Source organism: Aotus nancymaae, unplaced genomic scaffold (assembly GCF_030222135.1).
Source record: "Aotus nancymaae isolate 86718 unplaced genomic scaffold, 86718_ANA_hifiasm-v0.15.2.pri h1tg000007l, whole genome shotgun sequence".
NCBI lineage: Eukaryota > Metazoa > Chordata > Mammalia > Primates > Aotidae > Aotus > Aotus nancymaae.
The window spans coordinates 16,750,377-16,766,631 of NW_026988418.1; the positions used below are offsets into that span (position 1 = coordinate 16,750,377).

At 55.0% G+C, this 16,255-nt stretch overlaps 1 protein-coding gene across 3 annotated transcripts in view; it reads right to left on the reverse strand.

The window, feature by feature from the left end:
• The window catches only part of LRP8 (LDL receptor related protein 8), a 78,847-nt gene that overhangs the window by 33,752 nt on the left and 28,840 nt on the right, over positions 1-16,255 (reverse strand). For 2 of the 3 annotated variants that reach the window (XM_064372370.1, XM_064372369.1), the window contains exons 3-5: positions 11,920-12,042; positions 3,912-4,040; positions 374-751 (exon numbers count right to left, since the gene is read on the reverse strand). In XM_064372370.1, coding sequence (XP_064228440.1) covers positions 374-751; positions 3,912-4,040; positions 11,920-12,042 — 630 coding nt within the window. The remainder of the gene's footprint in view (positions 1-373; positions 752-3,911; positions 4,041-11,919; positions 12,043-16,255) is intronic. The other variant, XM_021667791.2, reaches the window with a different exon arrangement.

Genomic DNA, 16,255 nt, shown 5'->3' on the forward strand with positions numbered 1-16,255 from the left:
TCTAGGCCAGGCCTTGAGGTTTGAGCAGGCCCAGCAGGTAGAAAGGCGGGAGGAGCTCCTGGGCGGGCCAGGTTTCTGGACAGAGGGGTTGGGGAATGGGGTGGGAAGTATGGGTGGGAGGGCTCACAGCAGGGACACAGGTACCGGAGGAGGCTTCTGGGGTTAGACCTGAGCTCCGCAGCCCGGCAGCCGCGTGAACTCTAACAAGCCCCTTCACTTCTCCCAGCCCTGCTCTCCTCCGTGGTAACCCCGGGCCATGTATTCAGGTAAGGCAACGCAAGGAAGCCTGCACCTGGCGGATCGGGAGCGGGAGCGGGAGCGGGTGGCGGATCCGCAGTCCCCGGGCGGGGCGGGCGGTATGCAGGGGGCTTACGGCAGTCGGCCTCGTCCGACTTGTCTTTGCAGTCGCGGTCGCCGTCGCAGCGCCAGCCCAGGTGCACGCACTCGCCGCTGCGGCAGGCGAACTGGGCGGCGGGGGCGCAGGCGGCCGGCGCGGGTGTGGCCCCGGGGCCCGCGCGGCCGCAGAGCTCGGCGGCCTCGTCCGAGCGGTCCTCGCAGTCGAACTGGCGGTCGCAGACCCAGCGCTCCGGGATGCAGGCGCCGCCGCCGCAGCGGAACTCGCGGGGCCCGCAGGCCGGGTCGGCACAGCCGCGCTCGTCGCTGCCATCGCCGCAGTCATCATCGCCGTCGCACACGAACACGGCGGCCAGGCACGAGCGGTTGCCGCACTGGAACTCGTGCGGGGCGCACACTGCGCGGGACAGACAGCCGGTCGGCCAGCCGACCCCTCCCCGGCCGGCCTGGGGCCCCGCGGGTCCGGCTACAGGGGCTCTGACCCTCACCCAGGGGCCAGAACAAGTCCCTCTCGGGGCTGAAGGCGGGCTTCCAACGCGGACATGCTAGGTGACGCCGACACACTTGCCCTTGGGGAGCCCCGCTGGCCTCACTGGGTGAATGAGCATGAGCATGGTGGGACTAGGAGGGGATTCTAAAGCCTTACAGCGCGGCCTGTCTTGAAGGACCTTGCGATGGTCCCAGGACACCATCTGTTAAATGACACTGGCCCTTCCCAGGGACCAGGGTCTGGGGCTGGCTCCTCATAACACAGCGGTGCAAGCATAACCTGCACTGCTCCGCCTGAGTCCCCCGCCTGGCACCTAAGGCATCTCTGGGCCACTCCTATGGCCCCATCACCTCACTCCTGAACCTTCACAGACCCGGCCACACTGGACCATTTGCTGGGCCCAGTGCACGGGCTCCCACTGCCGAGCCTTTGCTCAAGTTGCTCCATCTGCTGGGAACCCACTTCTTGCCCACCACTGTCTCTACATTTTGCAATGATGAGTTCTCGTCTTTCAAGGGCCCAAATTCCACCTCTTCCATGACACCTGGTGTTTCTCCATTTGGGAAATCTCTGCCTCCGCCCTCCGTTTCTGAGTCCTCACAGCCTACACAGGCATCTGGGTTTCATGTCCTTTTCCATCTGCCCCATGACTCCAGCTGCCTGGGGGGTGACAAAGGTGAATCTCCTCCTTTGTCCTGAGGGCCTGGTACAGAGCTCCCTGCAGTGAGTGGGTGTGGAGTGGATGGCACTGGTCTGGCCCAGGTATGACATGTAATGATGGGATGTGCAGTAATTAAGGGCATGGGTCATGGCTCTGCCTGGGGCTCTGGGCTTCTCTCTGGTAGGCTAGCCCGAGCTCAGGGGCAGGGAGGAACTTAGAGACCAGCCAGCCCTATTGCCAGTTTATAGATGGGGAAACTGAGGCCCAGAGAGAGGAGCAGCTTGCCCACGATGACAACAGAACCAGAACTTGGGTTTGGGGCTCTTCCTTCCTACTCCTCCTCTTGGCTTTTCTGGTTTTCTCCTCCCTTCCTGGAGTTTTTCCAGCTGTTTTTCAGGGCAGTGACCTCCTCACTTCTTGCCCTCCTGTGTGTCCACACACAGGCCAAGACTTGGCCTGTGGGCCCGAGTGGGGCATGGACTCAGTGGCTGTGGCCAAAGGTGACGTGGTGGTGGCAGCACCCGATTCTTCCATGTGGGGGCGCCCAGAGCCTGTGTTTTTATTTTCTGATGGCAAACTGTCAATTTTCATTGTTACTGAAGATAAAATAGAGTGATGTCTTCAGTTTCACCAGGTAGGTAGCTCGGGTCGTGTGTTTCTGACAGCTCTACCAAGTGTCTGACAGTTGCCTTTCCTCCCTTCCTGGGCTTTTGAGACACTGGGGCATTGGTGGACAAAGCACACGCCGCCAGTGCTGCTGCCCCGCAAGATGACGCTCACACCTAGATGAGCTCCCCTCCTGCCTGGCCTCGCCCAGCTCGTGCGTGTGCAGGGAGGGCGGACTCACTGCTTTCTGGGAGTGCTGCTGGGAAGTGCTTCCTTTTTAAAAAAATTTTTAATTTTACTCAAAGACTCTGATGGCAAGAAAGTGCTTCTTCATACTGAGTTTTCTCTGAGGTTTGGGCGCCAACAGTAGCTTTAAGATCCATATTCTCAGGCCTACGTAGGCCCAGAGACCCTACTCCTGGCACTCACAAATGGAAGAAGCTCTGGGAGGTGAGGGGCGGGAGGACCCTTTTTCCCCTGCCTAGGAGGGCGGGAGCTGTGGCACAGAAGCCTAGTAAGACCTTTGGACACCTCTGTCTCCCATAATGAATGGGGAATGTTCCTGTCCCAACATGCCTCGCTGGAGACACGCCCATGCTTGCAGTAGTGGCCTTCATATTGGAGGAACCACCTGATTGTGGGGGTTGGAAAGAGGAAAGGATTCTCGTTGGCCAGTGAATCCCAGCAAAATTATCACAGCTGAGGAAGTGAGCCAGTGCCATCACTGGGACTTTGAAACTACTGTTCCCAGCCAGGATCTCTCCCTATACCCAGATGCTTCCTGCTTCAGACACATCAAATTCCAAACTTAGAATCTTAAAGTGCGATGATTCACACACCTCTGGAGATGGCATTTTCCCTGGGCCAGGAAAGATGGATGGGATGCAAATATAGAGGCTGGCAGAGGGGGGCAGGCGGCAGTGATGGGCAAGTGCCTGGCAAGCCCTCCAGAGTGACCACCCGTATCTCAGCCCTGCCACACAGCCTAGTAGCGACCGCCAGTCTGTCTCCCCCATTAATCATGTGTTCCCTGAGGGAAGACTGTGTAGGATTCACCTCACTGTCCCTTTCAGAGCCTGGCTCCAGACCTGGCACACAGTAGGTGCCCCTCGAATTGAAAATGCGAGGCCTGGCCATGCTCCCCACTGTCCCAGGCCCTGCTGGCCTGCTCCCTGGGAAGGAGATAATCCTGTGCTTGAAGCTCAGTGATGTGGAACTGTCCCAGTGACCACTTCCATCTGTCCCTGCCGAGGCTGCTGAGAATGTCTCCTCTGCCCTGCGACGTCTGTGCTAGAATCTGAGATTTCAGCAACAGTCGTCCTTGACACCTCAGGAATTCGTCCCCTTCCCCCAGCACTGCCAGTGCCCTGGCTCAGCCCACCACCACCTCTCCATACAGTACTTCCCTGGTCTCCCTGCCCTTGCTCGAAGATTGGCGGACTTGTGGAATGGACGAGCAGATGTGAGACATGGTAAAAAGCTCATGAGCTTTGCTGTCTGGTCCTGAATCTGAATCTCAGTTTTATCAGTCAGACTCGAGTACTTTTCCTCCCTTGTCTGAGCCTCAGTTTCCTCACCTATAACATGGGGATGATAATGGCTGCTCATGAGGTGCTTGTGAGGATGAAACAAGAAAATGTCTCCATAGCATCCAGCCATTACTCATGTCCTGGTCATCATCCTTTCCTCTCCGCCTACCAGGCCCCACGGAGAACTGGGCCCCTCCCCAGAAGTGGCTGCCACTCCCTGAGGCTGCCTGACCATGCTTGGCAGACCCTGGGGATCTGACCCCAGACTCACAGGCAGCACAGCCGGCCTCATCCGCTCCACCCTCGCAGTCCTTCTCCCCGTCGCAGCGCCACGAGGCAGGTACACACTTGTGGCTGGTGGGTCCACAGCTCAGCTTCTCTGCAGGACACACCTGCTTGGCTGTGGAGACAGACATCCATGCAGAGCTTAGCCAAGGGGGACACAGGGCATGGTGCCAACCAGTCCTACCACCCTGTTCCAGCCACCTGGCCCAAGGCCCTAGGAGTCCATCAGGGTCCTCCTGGCCCATGTCTCAGTTTCATTACATGAGAAGCCTCTGTGTGCCTCAGGAGTTTCCAAATCCTAAATCTGACCCCTCCACTTCTCTGCATGACATCTCTCATGGCCGCTGGTCCTTGGCCCTTAAGTCCCTCTTCGATCCATTGACCCCAACCTGCCCCACCTGGTCACACCTCTCATCTCTCCAAACCTCCACTGTAAATTCCGGTAACATGGAGCCACCATACCCTGCACTCTCCTCTGCCATTTCCCAGCTGTGTCCCCTTAGGTGAGATATGTCCCAGCTGGGCCTCAGTTTGCCTTCTAGATCAGTGACTCCATGATTGGAACCTGTAAATTTGGAGGGCTCACTAAGGCCCCAGTGGCTCCAACCGGCCCGCCTCCAAGCCCCCTCCCTGAGTGATGGTGCTGAGCCTGCTGCTGAGAGCAGCTGCTGCATGGCAGGGCCCAGCGGGACTGCACAGCTATAATTACTGCAGCCGCAATCAGAGGCTGACTCAATCAGGGGCCTGAAGCCCCAGGGTTGAATCTCAATTTGGAAGAAAGAATGAGAATCCTATTCAAGGCTGGGGACAGCTCTTATCATGAGTTTCTCCTGGACCCATGTGACAGGCTCAGCCAAGGCAGACGCATCTCAGACCTCTGTGGTTGGCTCCCTATGGGCTTCCAGGGTGTGCAGGAGGCCCAATCCCTGTGGCCTCTAGGATGTGCTGGGCATGGTGCAAGAGAATTCCATTTAATTTTCACAGTACACCAGCAGGGTGAGAGGAGTATGTGCTGGCCCCCAGCATGGAGGTGGAGGACATGGGCTGTGGAGCCTGGCTGCCTGGGTTCAAATACTAGTTCAATTACTCACTGACTATGTGACCTTGGCCAACAATCCTTATCTCTGTGCCAATAAAGTGGGGATAATACTATCTCTCATAGCATCGTTATAATGGCTAAGTTAATGTCAGTAAAGCAAGCACCTGGAAGAACACCAGCCCAGTGCTCACTGTATGTTACCTATTACGATTATCCACACAACAGACGACTCTGAGTTTGCTTATTCACTGAGTATTTGAGCACTGCCGTGTGAAACATGGTGGTAAGCACTAAGTTCTGGTCACAGAGCTGGCAGAGAACAGTGTTAGGGTTGACTGAAAGTCTGTGTCTGATGCCGGAGACTCAGCACAATCCATTCCCCCCGGAGGCAGGGGGCTCCTCATGCCTCACCCTCCATTTTGCTCTCTGGTCTCAGACCAGTTTCTCCTCTTATTTCTATAGCTGCGATGAGAGGCCACAAGGGATATAGAAAAGGGCACAGATGACTTGGGGAGGGGACAGATATCTGAGTCAAGGTCCCCAGACAGCACTACTGCCGTGGGAGAAGAGCACCTCAGGCCCCGACAGTGAGGATCCCAGGGTTAACCCTAGGAATATATTTCATGAGTCCAGGCCAATCCCTTGGGAATACAGGATTCATGGGGTTCATTTCGCTGAAATTTCCCTTGCTTGAGGATTGGCAGACCTGTGGGATGGATGAGCAAATAGCTGTCAGCTTGGAAAGCTGAGCTCACACAAAGGCCTTTTATAGAGGCCACCTTGGGGCTGTGTGCAGGGTGGTGAAGGGCAACTGGGAGCTGGGAGATGGGGCCCTTCCAGGGTACCTCTAGCACCAACGTACTGCAGGACCCCAGGTAAGCACCTCCCCTCTGGGCCCCACTGGAACACAGGAAGCTGAAGCTGGCCGGTGCTTCGCCGGGGGTCCTCTCATCAAAGGATTGGGGGTGAGGGAGCTACTAGAAGTGCAGGTTCTTGAGCCTCAGCTCATACCGACTGAACCTAGACTTCTAGGGCAGAGCCTAGGGATCTGCACTTTAGTAACTCCCCACCAAAACCCAGGTGATTTCCATGCACCTCTATCCCTGGGTTGGTTAACATTCTGCAACACAAGACATGGGATATTTCATCTCTTAAATTTGCTACCATAAAAGCGATACAGATGTTCCATACACTTGCAAGCCCCTAAGAGAGCAGTGGGATGGAAGGTCAAAGCTAGTACTTATTCCTAAGCCAGGACTCAGGAAACAGAACCTCTCAGGAGAGTAGGAGGGGCCCAGTTTTTGAACACCTACATTGTGTCAGGCTGCTCCGTGCTGAAAATTGCATATTTTTTCACTTCACTCTGCCATGGTCTGAACATTGGTGTCCCCTGAAAGTCCATGTTGGAACTTACTCCTCAATGTGACAGCATTAAGAGGTGGGGCCTTGAGGAGGTGATTAAGCCATAACCGGACAGCCCTTATTAATGAGATTAGTGCCATCACGAAAGACGCCAGAGGGAGCCTCCTTGCCCCTTCCATCATCTGAGGATACAGCAAGGAAGTGCCATTATGAGGAATGGGCCCTCACCAGACACTGAAACTGCTGGTGCCTTGATCTGGAACTTCTCAGCCTCCAGAACTGTGAGCAATCAATGTCTGCTGTCCTGCGGGCTGCCAGCGCAAATTCCAGGGGTGCCATTCACAAAGGTCACCACATAAGCGGCAGACCTGGAGTGCAGCAGGGCAGCAGTCCTGCAAGTAAGCACTCCATTTTACAGATGAGGAAACTGAGATTCAGAGAGACCAAGTAACTGGCCCAAAGATGCACAGCAGACGAGAGCCAGAGCCTGGGTTCCTATGACTAGAGCCTTGCCCTTCCATCAAACCCTGCATGCTCCAGAACCATCCCCAACCTTGCCCTGCAAAAGCCCAGGTGGCTGAAAGGGCCCTCGGCTGCATGCTCCACCTCCAGGGGCCTGGATCTACAGACCCCAGTGCAGCAAGTGATGGCTTGAACTTCTAATGAATATTTATATAGTTAATTGCATAACCTTTCAGCAAGGACAATGATTAAACAATCTGTCTGCTTCCTTTCTTTATAATTAATAAGACATTTGCTGTGTCCCTAAATAGACAGCTCTAATTATAGGCTCTCGAGGATTCAGCAGAGCCTGATACCAGCCCCCCACCTGCAAAGAGCCAAGGCTCTCTGAATGCCGGGACTTGAGAGACTTCAGAGGTCACACTGATGAACATCCCTTGGAGTCGCAGGAGACCAAGGCCCAGAGAGGGGAAGCGACCTGCCTAGGGTCACACAGCTACTGGCAATGGGTATTCCAATTCCTGTCTCTCCTGGAACCTCACTGTGTTTCCTGTGACGTAGCTTTCCTCCAAAGGTAGGACTTGAGCCTGGCTCGCAGGGTTCCAGGTCAGGCCCCCTCCACTGCACAGTTCTGGGAAGTTACACAGTCTGGATAATTACTGACACATGGCATCTCCCTAGGAAGTAGATAATTACCCCTATTTTATGAATGAAGAAAGTAAAGCCCAGAGAGAGTAAGCTATTTGTTCAAAGCCTAGTGGTGAGAGGCAGATCTGGACTTCCATCCCAGGTCCAAACACGCCGCTTAACTTAGTGCACCTAACCACAGCACGAGAGCAAAGCAGACCCTGTTGGTCGCCCTGGCACCTCCGGCCTGGAGGGAGGTCACTGGAGGAAGGGGACTCACTGAGCCTTTGGGCAGGTTCTGCAAGACAGCCGTCTTATGTCCACTCTCAGGATAGCTGCAGCCCCAGGGTCCCCAGCAGCATGATGTAGGAGAAAGAGCCTGGGTTTTAGAGGCAGACAGACCTGGGTCCAAACTTCATTTCCTAACTCTAAGGTCCTTGGGCAACTCACTGAACCTCTCTGCACTGTGGCTCCCCTCATCTGAAAAGTGGGTTGAATAATCTCCTAGGGCTGGTGGATGGCTTAAATGAGGAAACATAAAATCCCTACACTCAGAGCTGGAACAAACTAGGAGCTCAGAAAACACTTGTCCTTGTTTCATTTCATGAAGTGCAAATGCCAGTGGTGGAGGAGGGGCCTGCTGTCACCACTAGAGAATGCACACTGAGTCCACATGGCCCACCACGATGCAGACCCCATCGCAGGACAGCCACTCCCTCTGTGACAGGTGCCCCTGAGGGGGCCATATGCCTTTGGCCTGCTATCTAAGTGCCCTAGGTTCTGAGAGGCAGGAGTGAGGAATCTCACTATCTCTCAGACAACAGGAACCCTCTAAAGCTGGCAAGGGGGCTTTTCATGAAACTCTACATCCTGCAGTGGCTCAAGGCATTTAAAGGCATTTAAATTCCTAGAGAATCCTGCCCCAGAAATTCAAATCCATTGGTACATTCTCTAATTCATAAATTCACAAATTAACGAAAAGGGAAATGTCTGTTCAATTAAAGAATGAAGGTACTTGGCGGCTGCTCATTGAGGGAGCACACCTACAGTGTCACTCCACGTGAGTTTTAGGGGCAGATCACCTCCGAATGGGGACTGCCAGCTCTAAGGGACCAGAGGCTCAGGTGGTGAGAACTGCCAGTGACACTCGGTCCAGCTTGGGCCACAGGAAGCACAGCGTGGTGCAGAAGGGGGAGTTACTCCAGGTTCCTTCAGTCGAGGCCAGGCAAAATGCTGCTAGCTGGGTCAGTCCCTCACTTACTGAGTGGGCTCAGAAAATCTCTGGGCCTCCATTTTCTGGTCTACAATAGGAAGATGAGCCTGGGTCATCAGAGAGGTCCCCCTTCCAGGTGGAAAGTTTCTAAGATGCATGAAAAAACCCTCCATATTCAAATAAACAGCATCCAGAATTATAACTCACCTTGAACCATCCTCCCCTCTCCCCTCCTCCCTGCCAACAGACACTTGAAGGTGGGTCAGAAGTGTCCCCAGTCACGTGAGCTACAATTAGAGCTGAAATGCTGTTGACCTTAGGCAAATGTTCTGGGCTTTTCCACTGTGACTCCTGGCTACATTTGATAGGTACTTAACTCAGAACCAGAGGGAAACAGAGCTGGGAGAAACCCCAGCCAGCTACGGGCAGACATTATAATGGGGGAAAACACCAGAATTGGGGCCCTCTCTCATATCCCTTTCCCGCTCACTGGTGAATGCAACCCCCTTCACCGACACTATTTTGATACTATAGGAATCTAACATCTTAGTATCTAACAAACTGTTGTGTTGGGGAGCGAGGGCTTGGAGTCAAAATATAATAATTCAGATAACACTGCCATTTACTCCAGTGATGACACCTGCATTTTTCCATCTGATTCTCACAATCCCTGTAAGGCAGGTACCATTACCACATTTTACAGATGAATAAACTGAGGCTCTGGATGACTGGGCAACTTGCCTGAGGTCTGACAGGTTAAAAGACCTGAACCCAACTACATCCGATTCCAAGCTCACTACACTTTACTGCCTATAATCTCTCTTTTAGGGGTAGGGGATAGGGCTCCATCCTGGGAGCTGGCACAGCCCCAGGAAGCTGGTAGGCTGTGGAGGTTGCTATGGCAACACCAATTAAATGGATAGCAGGTTGGCTGCTAGGTTCCCATTCAGTTGGTAAGCAGTGAGCAAGCCTGCTACCAGTTCCTGCTGCCCCAAATTCTGCCAGATCCTGACCAGAGCTCCCACTCTGGCCAACTTCCTCCAGGAAGTCCTCCGCCTTGCCTCCACCTGTCCAATGTCACACAGGAAGTGGATATCATGGCTTTTACACCCCAGCTAGCACAAGCAAGAAAGGGGGTCTCAGAATACTAAGAGTTTAGGAATCTAGGAATCGTGAAGATTCTGGAATTCCGGAATGGTACTGATCAGGGCCCAGAGGCAGGTGGGAAGGTATGCGGGGCTTCACAGTGAGTAGCTGGGAGAGCCTACAGGACAGCTGGGCTTCTGTCTCCTCGGTGCCGCCTTGGCTACTGCTCCCATAGGTGCCTTGGGAAACCTCAGGGGGCTCGAAGAGCCTTTTTCCCTAAAAGGGAGACCTGCCATGAATAAGCTGTGTGTCTTTGGAGCAAGTCTATCAACTTCTCTGGGCTTCCAGTTGTTCCTCAACTGTGAAAAGTGGGCCTGGGAGGCAGGAGGGTCCCTGCCCAGCCCAGGGGATGGGAAGGCAGCATGTGCTGGGACGGGCGAGAGGGAGAAAGACAGACGGACACATGGGTAGGGCAGGGAGGAGAGACGGCAAGAGGGAGGGTGAGGATAGATGAGCAGGGAAGGGAGGCAGCCCAAGAGGGCAGGGGTGGGCAGGACCCGCAGGGGGACAGAAAGGAAGATGAAAAGGGACATCCACACAAAGAGATAGAGATGGGGGTGAGGGCGGGGGAGAGGGGGAGCCCAGCCCTCAGGCAGCAAGGCAGCCCCCTCTAATAACCACCATGAGGCTCCTCTCCCTTCCCTTTCCGTACCCCCCACCCCCACCGTGTGGGAGTATCTGCTGGAGTGAGGTACGGAGGGAGGAGCTGGCTGACTGCAGTGGAGGAAAAGCCCCCTGTAGCCACAACCCCTCCCCAAGCACACACTCCAGGCTGCACACGACTCTGCCTTTTGCTAGCTGGGCAGCCTTGGACAAAGGGGAGAACCGACTCCAGCCTCAGTTTCTTTCTCTTTACATGGGGATCCTCTCCTTCCTTAGGTTGCCAAGAGGATGAAAGTCACCAGTGGGCGTGGCGGGGCTTTGTTCCTTCTGAAGCTCAGGACAAAGCCCTGGGCTTCCCTCCTGCCTGGGAGCCTCCAGGACGGCTTGGAGTTTGGCTGCGTGGCGGCGGCGGGTGAGGAAAGGATGGGGCCTGCAGCATGGCTGGGGAGGCCAGGAGCAGCTGTACGAGGAAATGAGGGCTCCTGTCTCGGGTGGGGGCTGCCCTCGCTCTGTTCTCTCTCTCTCCCTTTCTCTTTCTCTTATGTGGAGACTGGTAGCTCTGTTGCTAGGAGACAAGGAAACCCAGTTATCACCCTCCGCAGTGCTAGATGGGACTCTGGTCTCCATTGTCCCCACTTCTGCCTCTGGGGCGACTGTTACCCCCTGAAGAGGGGCTCCTGGGTCCCCGCCAGCCCCACCGTCCTCCACACGCTTTCCGCGAGCCTTTTGTCTTGGGCTCACGCTGCCCCAGCTCTGCCTCTGGACTGCCGGGTCCTTCCCCGCCCCCTTCTCATCTCCTTTTTAATTTAACAAATGTCATGGAATGACCTGCCGGGTGTAAGTTTGCTTTGAGGATTAGGGCCTGGAAAATAAATCATGGAGAGACAAAGCCCTGAGTGTGGGGGGCAGGCCTGGGGCTCAGCTCTGGCCTCCACCTCCTCCGGCTGCCTCTGCTACCACCAAGCCGGCCATGAAGGCAGGAGCTCCTAGGCTCAGCCCACCCAGGGTAAAGGAGAGGGCCAGGGCTTTGAAGTCTTGGCTGAGTAGCCTTGGGCAAGTCACTCAACCTCTCTGAGCTTCAGTGTTCTCCTTTAAATATTCAGAAAATAACAGTGTCTGCTTCATGAGGCTGCTGTGGGGATTAAAGGAGTGAAGGCGCACAGAGAGCTCAGCACACGATAAGGGCTTAGGAAGTGCCAGCTGCCATTGGCACTGTGGGAATTGTGGTCAGGGCCCTCAAGAGCAGCAGCGGGGAGGCCTGGAGGATGCCAGGGCTCCTTCTGGGCAGAAGGGCTCCACAAGGCTGTTTCCAGCTCCTGCTGCCACAGGAACAGGCTCCAACCTGCAAGAGGGCTGTGAAGAAAGCCCAGAAACAGGTCAGTAGAAACCAGCAGCTCAACGCACCCGTTTACCAGGAGCGCCCTGGGAGCGTGGCACAGAGTGTTCAACGCGTCACTGCTCCTGAGCCTCAAGCCTCCCAACAAGGAAGATCTGAGGAGGAAACTGAGGCCCACCCCACCCAGCCGGAGGGGCAGGACTCACTGCAAGTGGTCTCGGACTCATCAGAGCCGTCAGGACACTCCTCCTCGCCGTCACACTTCCACCGCTCACGGATACAGTGGCCGTTGTCACAGGTGAAGTCACTGTCTGCACAGGTCTTCTTGGCTGCAGGGCAAGGAAGAGAACGTGGTGAGCCTGGGAGCAGTCAGAAAGCCAGGGGGCGACCAGGATGTGCTTGGTCTGCAAGCCAGACCATGGGGCCTCCAACGGCCCCACCAGGCCACAGACTGCCTTGCTGACCAAGGGCAGAGGACAGGAGAGACACGCTTCTTCATTCCATAGGCATTTACTGAACACTGCATGAAGACAGGTAACATTCTGGCTCTGCCCTCTAAAAGCTCAAATCCAGCAAGCATGACAAGATTCATCATGTCCCTGTCACACTCCTGCTTCCCCTCCAAGTCCAGTTCCACTGCCACTGCCTCCAGGAAGCCTTCCCTGACGGCCTTAGCTCCTTCAGCCATTTCTCAGTCCCTTTGCCTGCCTGTCCCACTTTCCCCAACTGGACCGGAAGTCGAAGTCCCTTCTGCAGGCACCAGGGAGTCTGTGATCATGAATCCTCATATAGATGATTCCTTTGTGGCAAGATGAATGAGGTATTTTGTGTTCGGAGCAGTGGGAAGAGGATCTACTGGGCAAGACACCCAAATCAGTCCCTGCCCCCAGGTGCCTACAGCCTGTGGGGTGGCCTCCACACTGCTCTGGGGGTTTCAATCCCAGTTCCTCCTCCGCCTCCTCCTATCTGTGTGACCTTGAGGATGTTCCTTAACCTCTGAGCCTACATTTTCTTATCTATAAAACAGGGAGAAGAAGACAAAAGGTCGTGAGGAGGAGCAACAAGAAGTTATAATGTATGAAGAATCTGCAGCCGACTCAGGCACATGGCAGATGCTGGAGAAGCGGCAGTTACCGCTGTTTTCAGGGTTCGAGTCTTAATTAGAAGCTGAAGGAATGGGGTTCTGTGCCCGCACAGGGATGTAGCAGGCTGAAAGTTCACAGCTGACAACAGAGCTGAGATGAGAATGCAGGTACCAGCCCCAGCCCAGTTCTTTGCTGCCTTCTGTGTCTTGTCCTAAGAGGAACCAGAGTTTCCAGATCAAGGAAAGGAAAGAGACGCTGCCCATGTCCTAAGGTGCCCCAGCTCCTTCCCAAGCAGTGGCACAGCACTGGGCGCAGCCAGCAGGCCAGGCCCAGGAGAGAGCCAGTTGGCCTGTCAGGCCTTCCGTGGGGGGAACTGAGGCTGCCTGGCTACCCCCAGTAGGTGATGGGGGTTGGGGGGTATTGGAGACTGGGAAGTGGCCTTGAGCACCCCACCCTTGACACCCTGCACCCTCAGGCCTCTGAATTGGTGGGGTCTCATGTGCATCAAATCTGCATTGAACTCACATGCCCTGTTCCTGCCGGTCCGAGCGCCCAGGACCCACTACAGAACAAGGCGAGGAGGAGCGCACCGGGCAGGGAGTCTGGAGGCCTGGATCCGAGTCACTGCTGTGCTGCTGTGCTCTGTACCGTCACACACATCATGGCCCTTTTCTAACCCACAGTTTTATCAGGAAAAGAGAGGGTGATCTGGTGAGAGATAATCTTTCAGGTGTGGTAGTTCCAGAGCAGGAGGCCCAGAAATGAAGGGAGGGGGTCTCTTTTCAGCCTAACCGAGGATACTGCAGCACAGCAGTGACTACCCCAGGCCTCGTTGCACTCAGACCACCAAAGTCCTCTCCTGGAATGAGCTTGTGATGGATGTAATGTCAGGGCCACTAGGATGCGGCCTCTCCCCAGGGGCTGAGAAGTCCCGTGGCCCCAGCTTGCCCCACTCCTTCATCCTCCCCTCCTCACACTTCCCAATCTAGCCCCACTCAACTGCTGGTGGTCCCCACATACCCCATGCTTTTTATACCATCACGCCTTGTGCAAGCTGGCTTTAGTCTGAAAGCCCTTTCCCCCACCTCCCGCCTTCTTTCCATTACACACTGGGCTTCAGTATCACCTCCAGTCTTGATTGGGAGCCTCCCCAAGCTCCCACAATCCCCTGAATGTCCTTCTAGGGCAGAGGTTGGCAGACTTTTTCTGTGAAGGGCCATATAGTAGCTACTTAGGCTTTGAGGGCCAGATGGTCTCTGTCACACCACTCAACTCTGCCACTATGGGGCAGAGGCAGTCAGAAACATTAGCTAAATGAGTGAGCATGGTTATATTTCAATAAAACTTTATTTATAAAAACTGGTGACAGGCCGGGCCTGCAGCCTGTATTTCGATGACCTCTGCTCTAGAGCATCACTGATCACAAGTCTGACATGGTTTGCTTTCTTCCCTGTTCCCGCAGCTCAGGGACTATGTTAAATTCAGCAAGAATCCAGCTTGGGGTAGGTCTCAGTGGGGGACGCTGAGTCAAATGCAAGCACAGCCGCCCAGCCTCTGCTCCAAACCTGCAGCCCCGGGCTCGCCTTCCCCCGGGAAGCCACCCCGTGGACCACCTTTACTTAAATCTACCCACGGGCCCTCTGGGTGCTTCTGGAGCTGCAGGCCTGCTTCCCTCCTTTGGGCAGCCTGGCAGGGATTTGGTGAGAGAGACTGGGTCCCTGAATCTGTTCCATGACTGTCCTTTTCAATGGAATCTTTGCAGTACATGTGCGTTCTAAGATGAGTTTTCTTTACACTTTGCTTAGAAGAATGCCTCTGTGTGTGCAGAACTAGAAGAAGCCTAAGGAATCAGAGTACACCTTCAGATGGGTAGATTGAGGCCCAGCAAGGGAAAGGGGCTGGCTCAGGGAAACACAGCACGGCGGGGACAGGAACAGCTCTCCTGCCTCTCAGCCCAGGGCCCTGGAGCGGCCCTCCCTGTTTCCTGGCTGAGAGGTCATTGTCAGGGATAGATACAAACACCACCTATTGGTAAGTTATAGTCCATAATCATCTTAAAGTAAATACCAATACGAACCACAGCACCTGGAGAACTTCCTAATGCAAACACCAGAGGTTTTCCCTCCACAAGAAGCTCAGCATCCAAAAAACGCTCACCGGGTGCTTCCTCTGTGCCAGGCTTTGCCAGGTGTTTTCACCCAAGAAACCTCATGACAAGAGCCTACTGTGTACTCATTTGACAGATGAGGAAATCCAGGCCCAGAGATCTTAAGTGACATGTCCAAGGTCACATCTGGGGGAAGCAAGGTCACAATCTGAACCCACAGTCAGATGCCTGCCCATCCCCACCATGGCTCCCCAAACAAACACTCAGCAGCATCAGATGTGGAAGAAAAACCTCCTGGTAGGTGGGAAAGCCCTGTGGAAGCTTCAGTTTCGCATTCAATGCTTCTGTTCTAGGTTCTGCACTGAGAACAGAATCCGCCCAGCGCAGCCTGGGAGTTAAGAGCAAGTAGGCAAGTCTGGGAAGGATGCGTGGTCGGATAGTGCCCAAAACAGCAGGGCAGGCTTGAAGAAGGTGATGAAGGGACTCTGTCGCTGGGCACAGGACAACCAGATGCCCTCCAAGAACCCTGCCCTTCCTGGCATTCTGAAAGCCTGGGGGTGAGCTTGGCCTCCCTCCATGTGCCAAGCCCTGGCAGGCACTGGGCAAGGAGGCCAGAGCAGCCAAAAACACCACCGCTGTCCCAAAGAGCTGCTTTGAGGCCGGCCCCGCAGGAAAGGGCAGCTGCGGGAAGAGTGCCCTGTGCTGGTGGCTTCAGGAGCAGATTTGTTTGCTGGCTGGACCGGCGAGGACATTTTCCACTCTGCTTGGCACCTTTCACCCAATATCCGAGTGACTCCTCACAGCGATCTTGGTAGCTGTTGTTAATCCCATTGTACAGAAGAGGAAATTCAGGCTTGGAGGTGAGGGTGTTAGGTGGCAGAAGTGTGATTTCAACTCTGTGTGGCAGCTGCTGAAGCTTGATCTCCTTCCACGGAGACCCTCAGCCACTTCAGTGTTACTGGGCTAAGAACAGGACCCCAAAGAGGCTACTGAAATACCTCTCAGGTCTCCTGGAAAGTGCCAGTAGTGTGCAGCAGAATAAAGCCAGGCCTCGGATGGCACTTGCAGGGTGGGGCCTAGACTGAAGCGCCCTGGAGGCCCCGTCAGAAACCTGACCACATGGAAGGATCTGGAGTCAGAGTTGAGGCTGACTCCTGGCAGAGCCACCTCAGGGGGATCCTGGGCAAGTGGGGATGTGGCTTTCCCATGCAGCTTTGTCACAAGGACAAAAGACTTTCCTGGGGGATCCTAGTGAACACCCAGTGTCGGTCCATTCAGTGCAGCGAGCCCAGCAGTCCGTCGTGAAGAGGCCATGTCATCCCTGCCATGAACGTCGTGCCACCGTTCTAA